Below are 27,061 nucleotides of genomic sequence, written 5' to 3' on the forward strand. Positions count from 1 at the left end.
GTTAGTTTAAAACAACGCGAGTTGTTACTATTGGAGTTCCAAAAGATTGGGACCAAAACCTTAACAGGAGAAGGTAATTAATTATAAAAAGTATGGGAAAATTCATCACTGATTGATTATCAGCAGGTAATTTGTTATTTTCATTTAGCATATGGAAACCAGTGAATGTATTACTTGTAAATTTACCCAATACGTACTTTTGCTCTAGGAACCGAAATAGATTGAAATATACTACACCGTAACATTATACTGTATTTTTACGCTTTTCCCTAACAACACTATCTAAGTGACGTTATCAAAAATTTATTTGTCCATATAATTTATATTACTTTAATCATTCCAAAAAACTGAGTAACATGTCATCCTTCAGACGATCCCCGTGTCGACGTATTAATTTAATACAAATTGGTCTGCTTGCCGTGCACTGTATCGCTCTGTGGTAAATTGTGAGAAGCAATTGGTTCGCTCGATGCAACTGAATCGGTGGATAATTTCAACTTGGACAATACTCCTATGATCTTGTGTCTCGAGTATTCCACCCACCTTGATAACCGGGAGATTGGCAAGGTGGTGGTGCAGATCAACGCAGAGACTAGATGCAGAGCATCATGATTTGCTCGTGCCATGAGCTCACGACACATCTATCGTTACGCCAAATGATACCGGTTCATATAGCGCACAGAAATTTCGACTTTCTACGTTTACTACGTAATTTCTAAGCTCTGGTTCCTACGTCTTGATTTGCGTAATCAAAAGCTCGTATTTCATGACTATTAGACGCAGTCAAGGAGAACATTCTCATTAAGGGGGGATTCTCGTGTAATATAACATTTTTTTTTACATTAACTACTAGTTATGTGGGACCAGAGCCTTTTGGAATGTAAATATAATCTTCAAGTACAAATGTAATTTTATTTCAATTCTTCTTGTTGTTTATTGACTTTTTAAACAATCTCAGCGTAAATTATCTTAAGAAAATTTCTTAACTTTCGTTCGATCATTGTGACAAATGCTATACCGTACGCCAACAATGGTTACATTGTCAAAGATGATCGAAACACTTGCAATATGCAATGAACAATAAGAAATGAAATAAAAAAATTATGTTCGTATTTCCAGATTATCTATAGACATTCCAAAAAGGTCCAGTCTCATCTAACCGGTAGTTAGTCTCGTAAATAAATTCGTAGAAATCATTTGCTTCCATTGTTATTACACGAGAATCTCTTCTTTAGACTTTCCATAACAACTGCGAAGTTGTTAAGGATTAGATAAATAAATTTTATATTTTGAGGCCATAACAGCTAATATTAGGTTGTCCGAAAAGTTTCTTTCGTTTTATGAGGAAATAATAGACGCACAACATTTTTTCTTTTATATTATTTTGTCGAATTACGATCTATTTTGTTCTGTTGAAATAAACACCGCGACATTTCATAGACTTGGTTTCACATTTGTACGAAGGTGCACTGTTTGAGAAAGAAAGACACTTTTCGGACAACCTAATAATTACATTAATCATAGACCTATACTTATTACATAGTAACCACAAGTCTATTATCGTTCCCTTCATATATCAAATTTTATTATAGTCAGCTTTAAACATCCTCTATTTATATAACTTTGTTTACTTGATCACATCCATATCATTTACGATATACCACAAAATTTAGATAGGTATATGTGCATAGATTTAATGTGCCTATTAACATTTAATAATATTTTCTGTTTATTTTACGACTGTGAACTTGATTCTAACAATTAAATAAATAAATATATAAATTCTAACAATTAAATAAATAAATATATAAATTCTAACAATTAAATAAATATTAATAATAATTAAATAAATTACAGTAAATACATAGTACTTATCGTAGGTTTCCAAAAACTACCTTCGAAGGTAACAGAGAGTTTGCAAACAAGTTCCAGTTAAAGTTCCAGTTCGTTGACAATGTTAATTTCATCGAAATCATCGAAATTTTGTAGAAGTATCGTGAACGAATTATTAGTAAATACTTTGTGGCTTGTTAAATGTTTTTCATATAATAAAAAAATGTTCATTCCGATATATCATGTTAATAGAAAAATACGAATCATGTATCTCCTGCAACAGCAATTACGAGAATTGCGTAAGAATGATGTTTCCAGTCAATTATTTATATAGATCGAAGGTCTTATTATTAGTCCTGGCTCAGATTATCCGAAGTAAGAGGATCCCCGTAGGATTTGAATTAACTGCAGAAGATTAAGTTAAAGTTAAGCGTCTAAGAAGGTTCTCGGGGAAACTCGATTGCCTTCTTCAGAATTCAGGAAGCACTTGGGGGGAAAAAAGCAAATCCTTATAGCGATCTCGGTGTTGGTTTCGATGTGAGCGCCTTCCATTTCCGAGTCGGCCAACAGTCGCCGTGAAGCGAAAGGGAAAAGGAAAAGTGGGAGAGGAAAATCTTAATTAAAAGGTATATCGGTCTAGCGAGTTTGCTTTTTCCTATTTTTGTCGAACAATCGATGTTGCTGCCAGCGATGCATGAAAAATTAATAAACGGGATAAAGCGCGTTCGCGTTTCGAGGCGAAGCCTGTCTCCGCGAACTGGCAAATTCGTGAAAATCTCATATTCATAATAAAAGTAAAAAGTCCGGATACGAGGTAGCAATCTTAAAGAAAGCTGCTGCGTCTATGGGAAAAAGTAGGTCAGTTATTACGAAAACAAATATTAAATATCTGCGGAAGGCGCGTTCGTATCGTTGAAATGAAAAAAGTGTTACGGTCATTGCTACGCGAATAATACGCTAGAAACGTAGAAGCAATCGGAAAAATTGCATTGCACTTTTAAATTACGAATATTTCCTGCGATTTATAAGTAATAAATAGTGACACGATTAAACATGTAGCGAATTAACAGACTATTTGGATTTTAATGACGAAGGAATTCTATTTTTATTTTCATTTTCTATTCTTTTATTTTCTATTTCATTTTATCTTGTCATTTCATATTTAATCCAAAATAGCAAAGTAGAATAGTGGATTGCTTTTTCTTCTCGTAAATATATAAATAAAATATTCAAGGCAATGTAGAACAATATATTCTGTTTCTCTCGTTCTTTAATGCGCGTGTGTTTTGCAAAATTGCAAATTTTATTCCTTTTACATTTATACATTTAATATATATAAATATAAGATATAACAAATATAAGAATACATTTTCGTTTTGATTTTCTGAAAAACCTACTGTAATTTATTTATACAATAATTTGATTAATTGTTAGAATCAAGTTCATAGTCGTAAAATAAATGGAAAATATTATTAAATATTAATAGACACATTAAATCTATGCATATATATCTATTTAAATTTTAAATGTTATTTTAATAAGAAAATTCACTATCAGAATAAAGAAAAACGAATGATCGTACCTTGTGTACGTTTTCGCGATTATATTATGACATAAGCCATCTATAAATTTATCAATATGATATCGTACTTCTTTATATTTTATTGTTATACAATATGTTTACATATATTAGCTATACGCTAGTATGTAAATTAAAAACATATTTTATATATTTTCGAGTAAATATTATACTCATTGACTAGTAATATGAAAGAGAAAAGGAGAAATAAAATATATTTTCCGTCGCTCCAATAAGAAGGTTAATTTTCTCCTGCATATCTTTTTTTGTCAATTTATGGCAAAGGAAATATCTTAATAAGATACCTAATAAAATAGAGTATTTTGGTCATAATAATAATTTATTACAACTGTTAGTGGCATGCGAAGATAAATTTAATTATGACAAAATAACAGGCAATTCACTCCCATTCATCCACACACGATTCTCAATATATCATTTAGTACGTGTAAAAGTATCTCATACGTGGGAGGACACTTTTATATTTTGTTCACTCCCACGATGCTATGTTCCAAAATTGCATCTACCGTCCAGGCCCGAATGCGGACAACCGTTGGATTTCCCGATGGACTCAGTTTCTGATCAGTTTCTTATCGATTCGCATCTTCTCTTTCACAACCTTCGTTTAACACTACGATATACTGTGAAATGGACCGAGCCTAGGTGGCCGCGCATTTATTTAGGAAATACGTGAAATATACGTGCTTCTATTAAAAGCGACGTTAATTCCTTTAACGAGGTACAAATTATAAATATTTCACCAGAAATTTTTTAAATGAACAACGAACACGACGACAGTGCAGACAAACGACAATTCTCGCGCAGCTTCGACGTTTGAAAAATGAAAAACGCCTACTCGAACGTCTCCCATCAATAATGCGTTTATTAAACGTATCTGGAAGGGGTCGAACTTTGAGGTGTAGCAGCCACGAGCAACATTGGAAAAGTAGAAACTCTACAATCATTAAATGCGATAATGCTCAGTTAATGATCTATGGCGCATTGGAAACGAGGATCTCAGAAAAGATCGTGTGGTAGAATCAGCTGAAAATTTAATAACACGTTTTGCTGCGAGATAGAAAAAGAGGTTAGGAAACCACTGAAATTTACTAACAAAAACAACTTACATTTTGCTTTTATCTCGAGACAGAGCAAGAGACATCCCTATGATTAATGACATCCCTTTGATCGTAAGACACTCGATAATCTAAGAACAAACGCATTTAACTCCGAGGCATAAACTACTGGCAATAGGTCTACAAACTATTATTCCAAGTCGCTACAACAACTTATCGAGAGTTCTCGCGAACAAACTGTATAGTACCTCTAAAATAAAACTATAAAGCAACGTGTTGGGATTATGAAACTGGCGAATCTCTGCTTCTTAACACGTTCATGGCGGCGTGTACCACCGGTGGCTCACGCTCGAGTCTCCCATCAGATGGCATGCACCACCGGTGGTTCACACTTGAATCTTCCATCAGACAATGCGTACCACAAAAAATGTAGTTCGTTTAGTAACTAGAAAAAATTACCATATAGTTGGAAATTTAAATAATAGAAGTATAACGTACATTAATTGAGAAAAAGTAGGATTTATTTAAAAATATAATAATTCAATATTATAAACTTATTACAAACATGAATACGAGCGCCGCCCCACGGCGAGAAACACAGATAGCTGCGCCGGCGTGAACATGTTAAACGTCACATTTTCTCGACAAACACTAAAATAAAAACGACTGTTTCAACCACGAACAAACACCGTCATACAAAACGTTGATTCCGTGAGAGAACAATTTTCCTCTCTAATTTGCTAGTTGTTCGTTTCTTACGAAGGAGAAATAGAATCAACGGGAACAAAGTCGAGTGGTAAATCAACGAATTCAAAGACGTCGATGATCAATGTGGCACATTATTCGTTGGAACGCGATTCAGTGGTACGCGACCATGCAGTCGAATATTCAGGTCAGTTGGCCCTTAATCGATATATAAGCGTTCCAGAATGACCTTTGAGCGGTCAAGTGAACCTGTGTGCATTTCCGTATGCAGTCGGCGATGCGTGGGCGTGTTATCTCGCATTTCGTACGTGCGCCTGGCACCGGCACGTACCGTCAATCCGAGGCAAGGGATTCTCGGGTTAGTCGCGAGGCAGAGTGCTCTTCCATCCTCGTTGATCTCTCCGCGTAATAATGCTGTCCTACTACATCTCTATCCTCCAACTGGTTACCTATACAGCGTTTCATCAAACGCAACGTCTATCATTTTGTTTTAAGCACGTTAATTACTGTCCATGGTTGTGACTGAGTTTCGATTTTACTCTTTTGCGAGTTAGATTTTACATCTTGATGATCTTTAATACATACATAATATATTTAACATATTTAACATAATAATTTAATAGGTTTAATACATTTAATATATTTATATAATAAATTTCATAGTAGGTTTAATATATTTAACGTAACGATGATTGAGAAAGTTCGTGTTACCCTATGGGCCTAGAAAAATAAATAAATCTACAGTACCTGCCCTGATTCTTCTGAGAAATGTTGAGCAGCATTTTAAATTCATTTTGAGGTATTGAGTATTGTTTGGAATAGATGTAAATTAAATTTTTGTAAATGAAAATAATAAGTCTGGTTACTTATGATTCATGTAAATGATACATGAAAATATGACATTAAATTTTCATAATATCTATTGTAGATTTCTGAAATGTTTTAACTTAGATTTGTCAGGATAGGGTAACTCTTGCTTTACTTTCTGTTGACATATATATTGGATAAGTAATTACGAGATAAATCTCCTCAAGGTTATTCATCCTGTTGCTTGATCATCATTGTTGCCTTGTGAATTTTATATTTATTATTTTATTTTACTTTATATTTATATTAATATTATATTTGTGCAATTACGAGATACAAAAATGCATAGATTGCAAATAATATGCAAACATATATAATACACATATATAAATATATAAAATAATCAAAATACAATACCTTTTATAATACCTAATAGATAAAACAAATTTCTATCTTGGTTGTATTCTTCTAACTGAGTTCATGAAAATACGAATTTGCATAAAAATCTGCAGTCTCATGATGATCGACTTCTTTCTTGTATAAAGGCACGAGACAACGATGATTATCAAGCAACAGGATGAATAGCCTGGATGAGATTCATTTCGTAATTATTTATCCAAGTAACGAAATTACTGAGCCAAATGGAAATAAAAAATAAAAATTTCTGTCTTTGAAGTGCGGAAGATTGTATTTTTCGAGCTTATCCGTGATAAGCGAAAAGTTTCTGTGTTTTATCTGTTCAGTTTTCTTTTTAGTTTTTGTGATTTCTATTTACAACTTTAATTATACATAATTAGAAATAAATGATATTTTACATCAACTGTAGCTAAATATTTGAGGTAGAGGTTACTAATTATGGAACTGAATGTGAATCCATTGTTTGAATGCCAATAATAATATTACATATTTAATTCTGCAATGCTATTCAATATTACACACCAATTAATTTCATTGCTCCAATGTTGGCAACGAATTTGCATATTTTGCCAAAGTTGAATTCACAGTAAACAATATTAAATATCATATTCAACTTTTTTATTTAATTTTTTCTTACTATAACACCAGCTAGTAAGTTTATTTTTAAATATCCTATAAAAAACTTAGGTTTTCAATTCTTGTCCTTAACAATCTTCTATTTTTTTAACTGTTTAACTGATTTTTTAAATACGATATTAGAAGCAACTTATCTATTATGTTTTTGAAATTTATACTATCTTATAAATTATGCTTAACGTTATATTTACAATAACATCTACAAGTGTTTATTTATAAAGAACATGAAGTTTTACGATATTCTCTTACGCTTAATATAACTGCAGAGAGCGAGCTCTACGTTTTCGAAACTGACATATCGTAATTGCTTCTTGCTCTCTGTCATACGTCTGGTCTAACAATCAGTATTCTACTTGTCGAGTGCTCATATATCTATCTCTACTACTGATGCTTATCATATTGTTTTAATGGGACATTTCCATTGGCATATCTCTCTCTCTCTCTCTCTATTAGACAGTTATAATCATATATTAAATGCATGAAATTCTCGCTATTTGTCCTTGCCATAGAATTACATTATATGTATATAACAATAAATGCATCATGGATACTGATAATTAAATTTAGTATATCGATACTGTTTATGAACACCAACTATATCTATAATTACAACTGTCGCATGAAACTGCAAATGTCAAATTATCTTCCATTGCAATAATCCTCTCTATACAATGTATTACTATTATACCTTAATTAAAATTTAATTATTATTTGTTGGCAAATTTAGTCCAGTAAACAAAGCAAAGCTATCTACCTTAAACGATTAGTCAATATAATAAATGAAAAATAAAGTAAGTGTAACAAAATAAAAACACAAACAAGTAAAAAAGAAGATGGAACGAAATGATTCCTGACAGAAGTTTGAACGAAATTGATGTAAAAAAAGTGAGAAATATGTGTCAAACAAGCGGGGAATTTTGAAAGAAAGCAGTTAGAATTTATTGCTTTTATAATATTCTTCTATCGTCTGAGAAACATTGCGCTTTTCAAAACTTCGATTTATTGGAACGAAACAAACAATGGAAACACAAATAAAAGAAGCACAGTGTTGAGAAAATATTTTTCACACGGTCGACGCATCGTGCTGATAAAAGATATCTCTGACGTATCATTTCATTAATTACTAATTCTTACAAGATATTTTTACAATACCAATCTTTATATTTTTGATATATCGAATAAACTAAAGACTATGAAATGCTGTTAATGTTTAATGTCTTAACCGACTATTTTCTTCGTATCAACGTAAGGAAGAGTTATTCACCGTTGTAACATTGTGTCGGATGATATAATTGAAATATTATACGGAACTGACATCTAATAATTCTCATTGTCAGGTAGCGAAATTGAAACTAAAGTCAAGTTTCAAACACCAGACTTTGTTACGAGACTACAGTTTGGCTTTATTGAATGGCAACTATAATTCCTGTTAGTGTGGTAGAATGTGACTCGACGAAGACAATGTGTTCAAAGGCAATTTAATATTGCACGACAATACCAATTCACGTGAATTATGTTTTCAGTTAACACCTTTTACGAATATATTATGTCATATAACATTTTGAAATTTCATTAGCGTTGTTACGAGGCTTGACTATGGCCATTATATTGGTAAAGTTTGGAACAAATATGAAAATGAACATAGAAGCAACAAGACATTTAGTGCAAGTATTTTATATACTTTATGCATGTCATCAAAGTATTCGAACAGCCACTTTTCCATATATTAACAAGCCTCGATACATATATCCAGTGGGACTATCTTTAACACTTATTATATGTTTAAAATGGCTACTCGTACTCATAGTGGTTATACTAATTTGTTTTTACATATATTTTTGCAGTATCTTGTAATTTCTGTAATATAAACCGGCAGATTTGTTTCAAATTTGTAGTATCTCATCATAGTACTAAGGAATTTGCGAAATGTTTTAGAACTCGCGCATACTAGCTTTTATACTAAATATATATTTACAGTGAATATCTTGTAAGTTCTGTATAAACTTCCAGATTTGTTTCGAATTTAACGATGGTCGTGTCTCATCACAGTGCTAAGCAATTTTCAAAATGTTTTATATACCAAACACAATATGAACATAAGGTTTTCCATGATAAGTGTTCAAATACTTTCGTGAGCCAGTGTATACTTACAGCGATACATTATATTTAAACATATCTAATGTAACATATTACAGAACATGATATATCTTTTTCTTTATTTCCGCAATAAACCAACCATATGAATATCTTTGTCTCTTACTGCATGCGCGTGTATTCGCTCGATGAATTTCAAATTTACAATCTCAATGCACAACGAACGATTCTGGATTATACAAATTATAATTTGTTACCTTTATACATGAATTTATACATTATGCAAATTAAAATATATTCAAAAATATACAATATACGAATGGTATCAATATGTACGCAGTGATGTGCATAACTCGCGTTACGCCAGCGAATTAAATTACGTTAATACACGGCGGTTTGGCTTGCCACACGTTTGGTATAGCACTGATAGGCACCGATGTTTTCTGATACACTTCACCGTATCAGCCATGCATATACGAGCAACCTTTACGAATGCTCCTCGAGCTGCTATTCCATTTAACGGAACATCGATTTCGAGGAGGCGACCTGTTAGGACAGATTGGTCGAGTCGTTTATGCCACCGTTCGTAAGTGCTACAGGTTTCGTGCAGAATGTGTTTTACATAGTTGCGCATCCATCGTGAACAAACGCGATTCTCCACTGTCTTTACGCTTTAATTAAAGCGGAGTCGCGCCTTTGAACTTCGCAGCTCCGTGATTTTCGGAAATGAGAACTTGCATTTTCCATATAACAGCAATTACGCTGCTGCTTTATTTATTTTATTGTGTCAAGAAACGGATGTTGCTCGCTCGCTAAGCGAATCGCTTAAATTGTGTTCTTCGTTCGTGGCGATCTTGACGAAGGAACAAATGATGTAACATGGTGTGTCATAATCATGTAGAAGATGACAAATTGTTAGAAATTTTATAGTTTTTATTTATTTCATTCATACGATTTCGTCTATATAAAACGAATGACAATAACAAGAAGAGTAATTTTTGTTGTAATACTGAAAATAGAGATTGTAATTTATCTATATTTTTTTGGATTGTTTGAAATTTATATTGTAGATGTAAATTTTCACGAAACTGGATCAACACTTTACAACAGAGATCGATAAAAATACACTAATTTTTATTATATTTTTTAAATAGATGATCCTCTTTAAATGTCATTTACGTAGCTAAATTCCTCGTTTAAGAACCAGCATTTTTACGCTTCAACTATTATTCTGAACCTCATAATTTCCGACATATTCTGTGAAGTATGTTTCCAACCCCTAACTTTGGGAGCTATTTTCACCCCCTCAATAGGAATGTCAGCTTCTAGAAAAATACGTGTCAGATATTTTTTCCAGAACTATGTCGTACGTAAGTTTCGCTAAAATCGACGATTTGTGCTTGGTGATATTCCTTTGCAGGTCAAATATACTGATAAGTACGTTATTTTTATGCAATGGGTGACTTGTAAATAAACGTTTTGCAATGTACAATATACATATTTGTTTCGTTTCCAACGGTACAATTTTTTTTTTCGGAAAATCCGATTATTTTTTCCTGTGATGTAATCACAGTGTCCGTTATTTCAAAATATTGTGAGTTTCAAATATTAATCTGTACATTGGTCGATGATCAATTTTCATTAATGACTAAAGAAGAAACGTCCCTCTTTCGACAATGGGATTTTTTAATTGACACGAATAACGATGGTTATGATTAAATGACCATTCACGAGGTATGCTAGTTTATTTAATTTATCTTTCATGTACATGATATGATTACTTTAACATAGTAACCCAACGACACAGAATTAAAAATATTTTTCGCGTGATATTTAATTTCTTGAAAAATACAATAAAATTTTGTAGCTGTTTTTGCAGTATTTCATCGATGAAGATAAGGGATGACGAATATTTCTAACGGTTTCTTTATATCTGATTTTGTATCTTATTTAAAACCATAAGATCTGAAAAATTGGTTAATTAAGCAGCTACCTAATCATTTTAATAGCTGTATATTATGTTGATATATTATTTTAAGCTATGACATATTATGACGAATACTATACTTATACTTGATCATTCATGGTACAAAATGACAGCCACAGTAAATGATAAATCACAGTAATATTTTGTCATTCATCTTTTCTCTATAGTTCATCTCTATCAGTTTCTTCTTTCATGTAAAGGGATAACGATAAGACGAACGTCATCAAAAACTATGCTATCTTATAACCATTAAAAATATGTATTAAATAAATATATTAAGTATAAATATATAAAACATGTATTCTTTTCCTAAAAGTTTATTGGAAAAAGCAGCTTCGTTAGTTTAAACTGAAAAACCTTTCGTTATGCAGTAATCTTAAAAGTTTAATGCTAATTAATTACGCACACGAAATACACGCTGTACAGGTACAAATTTTATTGAAGCTACTATTTGCGGTAGGAATTAAATTGAATTATAGAAAACAAATTCTTAATTTGTCTTTTTCTCAGATAATTTTTCAAGATATAGGATATTTTTAATAAATTTAACAATCGATATGTAATTCCATTTTAACATTCAAACATCCTATATATATATATATATATATATATATATATATATTCGTAACTAAAGTAATCTAATAATCTAGAATACTATATATTGGATTAAAAAAGATATAATCAAAAGGCAAAAGAGATATTTCCAATGCCTCTGCGATACTTTTTTATTCCGCCATTTCCACGTTTTTGAAAGGCTTAGCTGTCTTTTTAAGCCGCTTTGATTTTAACCACGTCGACCCTCTACAGGCCAATAAGTCTAGATATTTATCAGGTGTTCTAGTTAACGATTTCACTTTTTGCGTTTCCCATTCATTTTTTCACCCGGTATCAATCGATGAATCTCGTTTCACAGCGACGCAATAAATCTCTGCCTTTGTAGGCGACGAACGTCACGGCGAAAAAAAAGAGACGAGAAGAGAAGGACGAACGCAACGAGAGCGACTCGAGCAGAAGTGAGTGGAACAGAGACGAAACAACTGCAAGTTGGAAATAAGGAGGAGGTCGTCCAGAGCAAAAGGTGGAATAAGCGAGAGACTAATGGAACCGCGAGAAATCAAGTTAGTAAAGGGAATCTGCTGCCAGAGGAAGGAATTTAAGGAGGGAAGCACAGCCCGCCACAGAATACAGCGATAGACAAAAGTACTCATAGTGCAGTTTGAACTGTACAATTAAATGATATTTCTATACTATAAAAATATGTTATGAAATATTATAAAATATCTTCTATATATTAATAATACATTAATATAATAAATATAATGTAACTAAAATATATTATAAAACAAAAAGAATTATATATTATAAAATCTTCTATATATTAATAATGCATTAATATAATAAATATAATGTAACACTAGAATATATTATAAAACAAAAAGAATTATATATTATAAAATCTTACATATTAAAAAATACGAGTGAGGATTAAAGGGAAAGGCATGTACTGGTTAACCAACCGCCGTTCCAAACTAAGTATACAGGAACAACACACAGAAAACAGGCTACTAATCTGTAAAGGCATAATGAAACCAATGTGAACGTATGGTGTCCAACAATTATGGGCACAGCGGTAGAAAGTCATATCGCCAAAGTGGAAACCTTGCGATCAATCGTACTTCACACAACAATAGACGTACTTTGGTATGTACAAAATAAAGAACTACGCGAAGATGTTCAAATCTTCGCCATAAAGGAGAGAATTCAGCGAATATCCGGCACATATAAGTCAAGAGCCATAAACAACCCAAAGGCGCTAGCCAACACACTGAACATTGACAGTGTAGTTAAAAGACGGCAAAAAGAGCAACTCAGACCCTTTTGACGCAAGATCAAATATAAATATATTCTAGTGCTAAATCAATTGAGATTGTCAACCACGCGATATCCTCAACAGCTGAAACAACTTGGCAAATATCCTGTAGCACAAATTGCAAGAATCTATTAGGAGTTATTTAACAGAAAGAATAAATATATTATTGACCTGAATACATGTCTGTTTATTATATTCAGATACCTACAGTAATAAATGTAAATATGCAGAGAAATGTTAATTAAATTAGTTGATTATCCAGATAGAATTATTTGTACAGCTGCATTAATTAATATTCGTATTGTAATCAATATTTCGTCCAATAATAAGTCATTACTCTTGATACGTACTACAATAAATTGAATGCTTAATAAATCCACAAAAATACATTAATGACCAAAGTTGGAAAATGTTCACAACATTTGACATTGCAAAGAGTATTGGAAATAGATGAAACTGTAATACTGATAGAATCTCTTATATATTCTCAACCGCGATCATTTAAGTACGTAATTTTGCTGTTGTAAAAAGAACGAGTTAATTTCATTTTTTTTAAACAAATGCTTATTATAAAATAAACTTCCTTAGAAATAAATTCTTTCACAAGAACATGCCTGGTATATAATTCTACTAATAAACGATGAAAAATTCATTACAGAAATATTATAAAAATGTAATATTTCTCAGTAACTTCAATAATACGTTATAACTAAAACATTGTAATATACATATAACTGCTTCATATTCTTATAACATAGTAGTTAAATATCGATGATAACAAAACTACAAAGTACGTTTGCAATTCAGCATATAGTAAGTAAAGTAAGTATGTTTGATACTGAATGATAAATAAATGTGTCTAAAATTGAATTCAGTTTAAATAATACATTATTTCGTTTTAAAATAATTTATCGTAAAATGAAAAGCAAGCTTCATATTCATAATTTTTGCTTCACATATTCCTAATCATAAATATACAAACTTTTTATTAATACACAGAATAACACAGAAATATTGAATGTGCTCCTGTTTCTCAAAACGTTTCTTCATTAACAGATCGAAATAAGGGCCCATTTCATATTCGTTAATTTTCCACACGGTCCAACTTCGTTTAAAATACCAAAATACCAAACACCTGCTCAGTTATTATCTTAGATATTTTAATTTCATATACCCACCTTATTAAACCAACACTTGATATAACGCAAAACAACATGGAATTCAAAACTGAAATTAGTTACGACACGCCCGTTGCGTTTAATCGTGGTAATTTCGATCGAATCGGTACTCGCTACGAATAAGAAATAGACGCGCAAAAAGTGACTGTTTCTTCGACATATATTTTACGACATCGATCGTTCGGCGCGGGTTTCGAAACCACGATAAATGTTAACGTCTCGTGTCGCGTTAATCTCAACGATCGGCGAATCCAGACGCAGCTTAAAAAAATCAGTGATTAGCCGCAGATGTGCAGTCGTTTGAATTTCGAGGAGACCGTAAACGTTGCGGCGTATAATCAAAGGAGATCCGCGGTAGCGTCGGAAGTGACCGCGGCGTCGAACGAGCGGAAACGTTTCTCTCGTGACCTCGGCCCGTTTGTCAAGAACCATTTACACGAACATTCGCCGCAGCGCCCATGTTTCATGCGATATGAATAATAATCTATCCGGTAACTACATCGAGAGCTCGCCGTGAGTGTCGAACACGAGCCAAAAACCGAGGGAAAAGGAGTGAAACAAGCTCGTTTGAGCTCTGGCTCGTTTATCAGCGAACAGGGCAAAAGTTACGCAAATATGTGCTGGACTAGGACGCAAGAAAATTGCGAAACTGCTGAACCAGTGCTGGCTTAATTCACCTTCCGTTTGAATTTATTTATCGTTCCTCGTTTTTCTTTCTTTCCTGATCGTTTTGGTGTTCGCCGAGAGACATCCGTTCACAGAGTAGACGGATTCAGGCCAGTGGCGTGAACGAATTGCGCGAATCTACGATATCCGTATTATCGGGTCAGTGTCTGGTAGTGATGATAGCTGCATAATAGCGGCGTTTTCGAGTTACATAAATGTCCCGATAATGGGAAAATAATGATCTATATATATATATATATATATATATATATATATATATATATATATATATATATGGGTATTTCAATATTGCACTGATAATCAGTTCCTTCCCTACAGCGCTATATCTATGAGAACTTTATGGATTCACGCGTCTGACAGATATGCTCTGTCATCGGTTAATTCGAATAGCGCGTGCGTCCCGAGAGTCGCGTCACAATAAATTAATTTCATCTAATTTGTCTGCTATTTATTTATTCATTTTTGCTGCCTCGGTGTTCAGGCTCTTCATTCGAAAGTGAATTCGTCCGTGTTTTGATTTACGCGAAGCTTCGAAAATGGGTTCCTTTTAGATAAAAAGAGAGGATTTTAGGCAACTCGAAGGTTGAGACACTTTCTTAACGTTTCTTCATTTTTCCTATGCTTTTCGATGTACGATGTTGCGATATGTTTCTGATATACATTGACTCAAAAAATTGAACGTAGGCCAAACCGCCTCTTGTTTATTAACGTATTATCGATACAAGCGAAGAAGTGTTGTTCAAAAGTGGTAGCTATTTAGTTTGCTTAGGTTCTGGACCTGTTTACATTTTTCATTTCAATTTCCGGATACAAATGGTACAATAAGTGTTTCGATAGATAACTTGAGTATTCATATTTTTAGTAGTGCGTTCCCTGTGAAGATAATTTCGTTTGAAATCTGAGTGCGTGCGATCAATTTTTTTAATAACTGTAAGTCACAAATGAATGATATTTTCAGAGTTGATTGGTCCATAACAAATACTAAGTACAAATCTAAAAATTGTTTGGCAACTATTTCCAAAATTTGAGATTTCAAACTTTCACTATGGTGAGACGTTGCGATACTGTTTTTTCGGGAACAATCGTTTAGCTGTTGCGCTTGAATCTCGCGTCAACGTTTCGTAGATATTGCAATCTACTTCTTCAGGGCAAACCTAAACCCAAAGTTTCAGGTCCCGTTGTCTCCAATTATACTTGCGAGTTCAGTCATCAGTTTGATCAGCCGACTGGAACATCGCGCATATAAATGAAGACAGTGGGAAACCTTCAGCTTCAGGGCTGCCCTGAAGAAGAAGACTGCAATGTCTGCGAAAAGTTGGCGCAAAGTGCAAATGCAACAGCCACACGATTGTCCCTAAAAACCAATATCATGAATCGAATAGATTCATTTTTTCCTACCAAAAGATTTCCTGATCACAAAACAACAATCGAGTGTGAAAAATGGTATACAAAACATAAGAAAAGAACGAAATGGAAATAAAAGGATGTCATGTTTAGAAAAATGAAAAAAATGACTTAATTTTCGAATCGCCAAAAGTCCTTCTCCTAAACACTGTTTTCGTCTACGAAGAATCTACTTTCAGGCAAATCGAATCACGGACATTTCCGGAAGATCTTTGGAATACCGAAAAGGCATTAAATTTTTGTATTTCTAGTTTCTATGAATCAATCATGACTAAATAACTTAAAGAATAGTATCGAATGTTATACGATCAAGCGTATTAATGCCGCAATTTCGTTATCGATGCACTGCCAGTAAACACGAATAATACGGATATCAACGAGATTCGATTCGGTCAAAGGTATTTTTTTATTTTGCACATCGTAATATTTCTTTCTCTCGGTTCTAAGTAAACGAACACCAGCAACTCTGGCAAACATCGGATAGGGTATACGTAACAGTAACGCCGAAATAGGATGAGAATCGTTGATGAATCTCATTCGTCGTTCACGCTGGAAAGTTCGAGGTTAAATTTGAAAATCTTCGAGTCGACGATACCTCACATTTTTCCGTAACTTTCGGAACAACGTCGCGATATGAGATGCACTCCGACATCAAATAGACTGTACTACTTTGAAATGCAATATGCACGACGATGGTACCTCTCTTGTTAAGTCGAGTGGACGCTCATTTCTCCTTTCGTTAATTTGTCATAATCTGACGTGTGCACGAACGTGTACAGTGTACACTGTATTAGCCGGTTAATATCTTTTTGCAGAAACTTTTGATCCCTTGAGTTTGATGTTCGTCCTTTGCGAGATGAGAAATTTCCACCGAGTTAAATTCATTTCGTATCTCGTTACATTGCGAACAAATGTTAGGTAAATATTAATTAAAAGATGATTTCAGGTCGAATAATTAGAAACTCTCATCTTCTTCCTGTTCGTTCTTTACGAGGCTGGAAATAGTAGACGTTTTACAATAACAAAAGATCTTCTTTCGATCTTGTCTGGTCTCGGTGCTTCGTTTTGCCAGGAAATTTCGGGATTTCGATCAAAGTGCAAATGACGCGTTGATTTGTCGAAGAAATGAACACCCAATCGATTTCAATCTCTCGGCAGCATGCTGTGCCACTACTATATGTATAGAGTATGTAATGTGAAACTATAGAAGATGTAATTAGAATATGGAACAAAGAAACAGCAGACAGACTCACTTGTTGTAGAGGACTATGTCGGGCCGCCATATGTGGTCGGATGGCACATGTAACATGTGAACACCACCGTACTCCTTCGGCTCCCATCGCAGTTTGTAGTCGTACCATGACTTGAAACAGCCAACAGAAAAAATATAACCATATTATTGTTTCTCTTTAAAAAACACATTAGATTTAGAAGAAAACAACGTGTTTTGGATAACGTTCGATAGTTTTAAGAATTTAAATTAAACATCGCGATAAAAAATTATTTTCGAACAACGTACCCAGCCGTTTATTAATTTTGCCACCTTTAAGAAATACGTTTACATGAACCTGGAAAATAAATATTAGTAAAATAAAATTTAGTCCGAAGTAACTTGTAGTTTTGTTTAGTACATACCGGTAAATATGACCATTTTAAAGTTTATTATTTATTAATTAAAAGCAACGAAGGCTACACCGAGCTATGTAACTGTTTGATACTTCGTATCATTTCTACTTTGTAGAATTAAAATAAATAATGTAAGCTAAGTAAAAGACGTGTTATGGACTAATTAAATCTTTTCTCGTCTTGTTATTTTCTCGCAATTTTCAGTTACGAATAGAATTTGTGACGATAAAGGTAAAATACACTCAAAGGTGTAATCTTCCACAAAAATTTGAATTATTCTCTTTATCCTATAATTTTTTTGTATATCCGCAGTTATGTTTATCGTGTCTTGTACTTATTATATCCGGTTTTTAAATACTACGATTAATAAAAATTATTAACATGTTATCTATCAGCTTCTGAGTACTAATAATTCACCCTGTATATTCAATTGTTATATTATTTTATCGTAATAGTTATGTAGGAGATAAAACGTGGAAACCTTCCTCGAAGACTTGTGTCAGCTTTCGATGTTCGCGTTGGACTGAGCGTCGATAATCTAAACATTCCCCGACATTGAATCATTGCGACGATCTGTTTCAGTCAGTTGCCGAGCAAATGTCAAAATAATATAAATAGCTAAGTAAATGTACGTAATTCGCTTTCTTCGATATCATTAAACCCTCTCTCTACAGTTATATATTATATATCAGTTATATAGTTATGCTGTAATTGTCAATCTATCGCATATCGATTATTAACGATGTTTACAGTATACTGAAATTGTTACTATGAAATGTCCATTATTAATAGAATTAAAAGTGTACACTTTAGTTATTTAAATTAATTAAATTAAAATTGTATTTATTTTTATTTATTTTAATTGTAATTATATTAATTGAATTTAAAGCAGTCTACTGGAACAGTAGAACATCGATTAATGGAACGTCAAATACTGACAACTTTAAAATAAATCTAATATGATAATATGATAATGATTTAGTGGCGGTTCCTTGTAAGATATGTTGGAGAATAAGAATAGAGACTAAAAGAAAATGTTACATTTTATTCAAAAACTTTTGTTCTCACGTGCGTATAATATCAACATTTGCAAAACAGTTCAAGGAATAAGTTACCTTCTCTCTTATGACAACAAAATTATTCGAATTTTAAAATGAACCGTCACAAAATCTACTACACTACTACACTTATCAAACTGTACGATAAACTTTTTGACTCGCTAACAACCCGCAAACCTGGTTGTTGAATAATTGCAAAAAAAAAAGAATTTTTCGATTTTCTGAAAAATTCAACTTTACCAGGAACGTTTTGTTATACTTTGAATCATAAATAGGCTGCGAATATCTATGCATTTGTATGGAATTTAACACTAGAACTACCACACCAGTTAAATTGACTGATTTTACAATTTTATTTTAAAATTCCTACTTCATGTAATTTTCTTTTCGCAAAGATAACTAAAAGAACAATATAATGAATTTTATTTTGTTTTTTATGTATTCAAATTCGAAATAATTTTGTATCAAGGCTACTTATACCAATACCAGTAAAAATGACTAGTGCTTGTCAAAGTGTAAAAGGGAGCTGCAATCTGTTTATCGAACCCCAATTAACCAGTTTCCTCATTTTGTACAACTTCCCACGTTTTGAAAATTTTTCTTCGCATCATCCAATATGATGATATCAGTTATCAGGAAAATTCCGGATCGATCGCTAGATCGCTTGATGCTAACACTAGAAATGCCACACCAGCCAAAATGATTGGTTCTACAATTTTATAAATGAGTCAATCCTCGTTTAGGGATCCCAGATGGATTAATAACACCAAAAATCTACTACATAACATGGAATTGCTTCTATAAAAAAGTAATAAGTCAGTAAATATAAAAATATTCTATTATTACGCATTTTTTAAAGACCAGTCATTTTGATTGGTTTTGGTAGAAATAGCTTCGTGTTAGCTATCGGTAGTTCTAGTGTTAAATACGCAAAAATGCATAGAACGTATAATGTAATGTACAAAAATATACAAAATATTCCAAGTGAGATGTTAGTTGCAATATATAAAGAATAAAATAGAAGCCTATTTAGATTCTATATTTGCCTCGTTGCGTTCATAAAAATATGAATTTGCGCAAATAGCCGCAATCTAATCACAAGTATACCCAAGTATCTAATGTAATTTGGTCGTAAAAGTAAATCTAATTTGCATGATGTTTGCGACCAGATGAAACTCGCTGGAAGAACTGGATACCGTATATCCATGTGATCTATCGGGATAACACGTTGCCTATCGACGCAATCTTTCTTACGTTCCACTGCCGTTGATGCGGACAAACATGTTCACGCGCATACGTTTACCCAGCCTCTGGTAGACATCGAGTTCACATGTAAAAGAAAGCACACGTGTCTTGTATACGAGAACATATCGAGGCAGAAAATTGTTCTCGGGAATTGGGCGGGATTTCACGATCTCGCGTGAAAAAGGGAACATCCCCGGAGGACGAAGCAGTCGCAGGGATACGAGAAACTTAGAAACGCTACAGATAGATCTAGTCAACCGGTATATAGTAAAAATTGGAACGTATTTCCTGGTAACAAGCGGACAGGAGAAAGCATCCACCTTTAGGTGCTTCGCTCGATTCTTACGTCTTGGCAGATTTTACGATACATGCGTATACATATTTTATGAAAATCGTGCCACATAAACGAGATCTTTTCCTTTCCCTTTACTGTACCTTATAGAATTGTCGGATTATAGATCAATGTTATAAATTCATGTTATGCTATAAATATTTGTACTTCATAAAATGCTCGTACAGTGAAACTGTCGTATTCGTTGTCTGGATTTTTGCGACACCGTTTCAAAATTTCAAACGAATCCACTTAAACTTCCACGATAATTATTATTAGATGAAAAATAAAAAAAGGACTTCGCGGTCGTAATATTTATTTTATCAAAGCGTATAGAGTGACCAATCTCCATATTACAATCAACTGTAACGACAAATTTTCTATTTAATTTTCTCAAGCACAGTTCGATCAAATTCCTTTTCATATTTTTCATCTAATAATAATTATCGTGGAAGTTTAAGTGGAGAAATCAATGAGAAAAAATAACAAATTATTATGTGAGCATTTGTGCACAAAAGACGTATTGGAATAACAAGAAAGACTGTACCAGTAATTAGAAAAAATTGATAGGAATCATCGTAAAAAGTTAAACGATTTGTAATAATCATATTCGTCAAACTACGTTATGTTAAACGAAGATACATAATATAATTTAATATATAATCTATTGATACTTTCCTACGTGTAATAATTACCATTTGTATTGAAAACGCGAATATTTTAATATCTGAAATTGGTCAAAGATTTGTATAGTATGCAAAGTAAATGGAGGCAATTCTTCTTTAACGTAGGAATAAGTTATGTATAATGTTATAGTTATTTTTATGACGCTTCACAATAAACATAGTATTTAATAAAAATTTTAGTTTATAGTTTCTAATGACTACTAGCAACTTCAACCAGAACAAAAATCTTATACAAGTGTTACACGATTTCAACAATTTCCTTTACCACGTTATATTTTATAATTTTTCGATCGATCCAATTTATCGAGATTACATTATAATTATTAACGATGAAACAGCAGAAGAAAGAATTGTTTCATCAATCCCACTCACGCAATCGAGCAACAGCATAAATAAGCTTAAACGCGAATGAATTCAAACGTGTTTTATTGTTTCGTTCGTATCGTCTGTGTCGACCATCACTCGAAAACTCAGTGTCCAAACCCATTTCCATTTGTTACAACACAAACGGAAAGATAGTACCATGAAATATTACGTGATTTAACAAATACTAAATTGGAAAGGATAAAATTAAATTAACGATTTCTGTCCTATAAAGTACCTTATCGATAATAATTCTAATAAATAGATTGCGAATAAACGAACGAATGGTCAACATTGTAAGAAAACGACATCCAATATTTGCTATGCCTTGCACGATTACTAATTAGAAAGTTGAGTATATTGACGGATATAGTTATATGAAATTATATGAGATATCGAGGAAAAAAATATGTAATAGATTATTCCAGCAAGGCTTCATTTTCTGGAAGCATAATTTAATCTTTGAAGGGAAAACGACGCAGTCATATCGCTTACTCCTGTGCTCGGGGTTCCCGCGAAGGGAGAAAGTTGCTGGAAATTCGATTGCCCTGCGGCCATTAATTAGTGGCCAATTATGCCGCAGGGGCCCGCGGACGAAACTTCCCTGGGAATTTCTTCGTGGGAGATCCAATCAGAGATTCTCTTTGCCCAGCAACTACGCTACCGCGTGTAGAAAGCATTCATACATTTGCCTTTAACGATTGCACTTCAATTTTCTCTTCTTAACATCATACGGTTTCGTCTTTTAGCTTTTGCAAAAATTTCTATGCGATAACAGAGGCAACGTTTCCTTGCAATTCCAACGTAATGTAAAAATACAAATTTAGCTAATTGCAGTTATTTTCATATTATATACGCCTGAAGGTTAAATGTTCTGCAATCTAAGTTCAAAGACCTCTGTAGTATTTTTAATAATTGTATTTAATAACAGGTAAGTGACATTTATGAATATACGTAATTGAATAATAATTAATATAATTAATAATATTAATATTGCATGGAGAACGGAATGACAAATAAATGTATTAAAAGAAATATACGCTTTAAAATAACAAAAAGATGTAAATGGCTGAAATATTGATATAATTTAATCGCGTGTATGATTTTTTGGAACGTTTAGCTGAATTAGCTGAAAAAACAACATTTCATATGCTGCGATATGTATATATATGCTGTTGCTTATGTTTTATTTATATTTATTTACTTATTTGTTTATTTCTTATTGTTTTCTAAATGACGATTAAGTTTAGATTGAGATAAGTTTGAAAATAAAGCGTAACAGATATGTTGTAGCCTTTTCCACATATTTTATTCTTTAGCGATATCTCGAATATCTATACTTTTCAATTCAAATATCAATATTTTCTATCGATATTCGATGCGATGATATACATATTTCAGTATGGATACCTAACTCATAAATATCGAAATTCTCCAATCGAATTTTCTAGTGTATCGAATAATTCACATCTGGGCAAACTATCCAAGAAACATTTAACGCTAAATGTGCGACATCCGTTTCGTCTGAACTACTCTCCAGAGTGCAGGATCCTAGACAAAGCAAAAAAAAAAAAAAAATCGCCTAAACGAAGAACATTTGCAACAATTGCCTTTTTTAGGTTCATTATCTATTAAATTAATTCATTAATTAAATTTTACAATTATGTCTATCCTAAATCTTAGAACATTTAATGTAAATAAGTGATCTATTTTCATTTTTCTTTTTTTAATATTTTGTAAATTCTAATTGTCTGCGTACATATGTACTTACTAAAATACGTTTACACGAAAGAAAATTATCGTATTACAGCGTTAGCGAGCATTAAGTACCTGCATGCTTTTGTTAAAAATGAAAACAAAGCGTGTAATGTATTGCGGAAGTAGCGACGTAGTTAATTGCTTGAACGTGCAAGAGGTTTTATCGATTTCACTCGCGAAAACAAGGACACTCCCGGTTTCTTTGACCTGATTGCAGAATGTTGCCGCAAACACATAAATTCAAGTTTCGTTTTCGTAGTCTGATGATCAAGGAAATGGCTAGCCCATCGACTCAACTCAGTAGATCATAAACATCCACGTGGTCAAACGCGTATTTATTTGTTTCACCTGTATGCGCCATGAATATTTACTAATTCTAGACGTGTTTTCCTATGTTTCTTGCTGTGAGTTACTGCTTGTTGTTCCAATTTTCTACAATATATTTACAACCCACGGGAATTATTCACGAACGCATACCAAAACAAATAATTACATCTTAACGTAATTGCGAGCAAACTAATTGTAAAATAGATACAAAATTATCGAATAACAAAGCACTGTCAGGTATGAATATTCAGATGCCACATAACAAAATAATCGATTGAAGTGGCGGAAAATTACAAGAAGCGACGATAGACAGAAATATTTTCTCTTTCGTGGGAATTAAAAGATTTATTTGTGAATTTCAATGGGGTTTCGTTTAATTACAGACCTATGTATAAACTGTTATAATCTAACATGTTGAATGAATCGTATTTCTCTAGATAAATATTTGTTTCAAGAGTTATTTTGTGTATACTTGTTAAATATTATGTCGGTGCGATTAAGTTACACAAGGTTTAATATATTTGACAATTCAGTAACGTTTCTATCGATAGAATTTTACGGGTTGGAAAGAAAATTCGTAGCAATCAACGAAATCATGATTTAATTATTTTTACACGCACAACCACTGACCAGCTTAGAAAAATCGTATAAATGCAGAATGTTTATCTTTTTCTTCGATATTTTTTCCCCAAACATAATCTTTTTTCTTCGACACGATCTGAAACATTAAGGTGAACCAGCCTGTATAATAATTGTGTAATTTTCTATTGAAAACTTTATTATTCTATTACCAAAATATATTTGAGATAAAAAATAGCGTCAGATAATTTAAAACAAAAAGAAAGTGTCTATTAAATCAAGATTTAAGAAATATTTATTCAAATAAAACTGCCTTGAATCATGTAAAGATAGCTAAATCGAAATTTTCACTCTGTGAATTATGAAACACCAATTTCATATCCCGAAACGAGATTTTTTACAGTCAACCCATAAAAACGCACGAGCTCGTCAATTTTTTCTCTAAAGGCGTTCTTGGAAACCTGTAAATGTAGTCGAGGTGTGAAGAGATCGATGAAATAACGTGTTGGTAAATTTTGCATGCACTCTAGCCAAATTTATTGCCAACTGCGTGTAAGTAGGTTATCAGAGATAAAAGTCAGGGACGAATTTATTTTTTATTCGAACATAGTTGGAATTTTGACAAATACATTTCCCACAGTAAAGTAATATCAAACATTAAACGCTAATCCTTATTGCAAATAAGTACACTGTTATACGTATCTTTTCTTTAGATTTTATTTTCTTAACGATTCCAGAATTTTTTTAGTATTTGAAAAAGTATTTTTTTATCAATTATTAATAAATATCTTTGTTTGAATATATATTATGCTCTGTATATTTTTATCTTATAAAATATGATTCTGATATTTCATATTTATATATTTATTCAAGTGGTTATATGGGGAAGACAATTTGTTAAAATTTCAGCTTAGTTTTACCTAAAATAGATATATTTTTCATTCTTTAATTAATTAATTAAACCTTGTAAAAATACATGGAGGATGAAAGAGTTAATCGTAGTTATTTTTCACGGCAAACACAAGGCGAACCATTACAATACATTTTATCTGTAAGGAAAGTGAAATAAATAAAATGCTGTCGATATAGTACGTCAGAGATTGCAATTGCAAGTGACGTTCGACCGCAATCTGAAAATATATTTTGAAGAAAAATGGACAGAGATGGAACTGCTGCAAGGCTTTATTAAAACACTCGATGATATACATACGTCGGTATATATAACACCTCGCGAAAATTTCTCATATAAATATAAATAATCTCATATAAATAATTTTTTTCTGTTGAATACGTTTTACGTAGTTGTAGTATTTGTTGAATGATGCCATTCGATTGATAATAATTTCTATTACAACAATTTGCCATTTCTAACAATGCTGTCATATAAATCGCATATGTTGTAGAATCGCTGATTCAGAAACCAATAATTATAAAATTATCGCCATGAACGTGAACGAGATATTTGTAACGTGGCAACGCCCAATGAAGCGTATTGTGGTTTAGAAATAGGCATGTATGGTAATGAAGCGATTGTTGGCACATGATATCTCTTACCCAATTTCAAAGTTCAATGCTCTAACTAACGGTTTCCAGAACAAAATAATTAGAACATTGTTCGTGCCTTACTAAAATCTATTAATTTTGGAGATTACGAAATTAGGAATTATCACGCGAGTTCTTTCCCATAAATACTATTCGATAATGTTAGATTGTGTAATAATTCTATTTTTATTATAGAACTGTAATTACCTTAGCTGCAGTGAACACTTACATGACAAATATCGTTTATAATTGTATTATTCAACGACGACGAAACAAGAGAAACGAACACAATGAGTGTCTATTAAAAGAATTATTTATTAGTGTGTACGTGAAATATAGCAATCATGATGTAGCAAAAATTAATACAGTCTCGTTCGGATTTAAGATGTTTCAAATGATTGAAATTATATTATTATTATTATTATTATTATTATTATTATTATTATTATTATTATTATTGTTATGTTACATTATATTAATTGCTTAAATTTGAAAAACTTTCCATACGTGTCACCTGTTAGATATTCGGAAGAACGTGAAAATACACATATGTCGAATTTCTTGATAAAAACACAAAAGTTTCGGATCTAGTAAGATAAATAAGTCGTTCAATCGATTTGCAAAGGATGATAAAGCAGAAAAACCTGTTTTAGAAAATGGAAATGAACTTATAGCGGCATTAACCTTCCTCTGGTCTGTCCTTTTGATGGACAAGAAATTTTGTGAATTGCAAAAGATATGAAAGAAGCTGTGTGAGTACGCGCGATTCCTCGCTTCAATTTGATACCAGTATTTTCCCTAAAGAATTAAAAATCCCCTTGTTCGTTAAAACAAAAGCGAGATTGAGATATAAAAGTTGGAGGACTGTAGTAAGATTAAACTGCAGTCTCCATTTTCGTAGCAATAAAAAGAGCGACAGTTATCAGGGGACTTCGACACGACACAATTCCCATTGTTCCTCGATATAGATTGAGAAAATCGAATAGCGAATGACGAGAGTGTGAGAGGCAAGACGGTTGAGAAAGCAAGAATCGAAGCGAGAGATTCAGGACGATGGCCAAGTTCAAAGGGGGAAAGAGAGTGCAGTTTGAGAGCAGAGCGGAGAAAGAGAAAGGTGAGCAGGCGGACGGATGAACAAAGAGGCAAGTAACCGATACTAGTGAAAAAGGAAGCAGAGATATAAAGCAGAAAGAGAGTTGAGACGTGTCCATAGATAGAAAGGCCACCGGTGTGCTACTATTGTTATCAATTTATTTCCGATGTATTGACTGGT

At 32.5% G+C, this 27,061-nt stretch overlaps 1 protein-coding gene across 7 annotated transcripts in view; it reads right to left on the minus strand.

Annotated features, from left to right (window-relative positions):
- The window catches only part of Nachralpha4 (nicotinic acetylcholine receptor alpha4), a 367,080-nt gene that overhangs the window by 217,741 nt on the left and 122,278 nt on the right, over positions 1-27,061 (minus strand). For 5 of the 7 annotated variants that reach the window (XM_072002506.1, XM_072002508.1, XM_072002507.1 and 2 more), the window contains one exon: positions 17,527-17,636. In XM_072002506.1, coding sequence (XP_071858607.1) covers positions 17,527-17,636 — 110 coding nt within the window. Of the gene's footprint in view, positions 1-17,526; positions 17,637-17,792; positions 17,998-27,061 lie in introns of those variants that run through there. The other 2 variants (XM_072002512.1, XM_072002510.1) reach the window with 1 other exon arrangement.

Source organism: Bombus fervidus, chromosome 4 (genome assembly GCF_041682495.2).
Source record: "Bombus fervidus isolate BK054 chromosome 4, iyBomFerv1, whole genome shotgun sequence".
Taxonomy (NCBI): domain Eukaryota; kingdom Metazoa; phylum Arthropoda; class Insecta; order Hymenoptera; family Apidae; genus Bombus; species Bombus fervidus.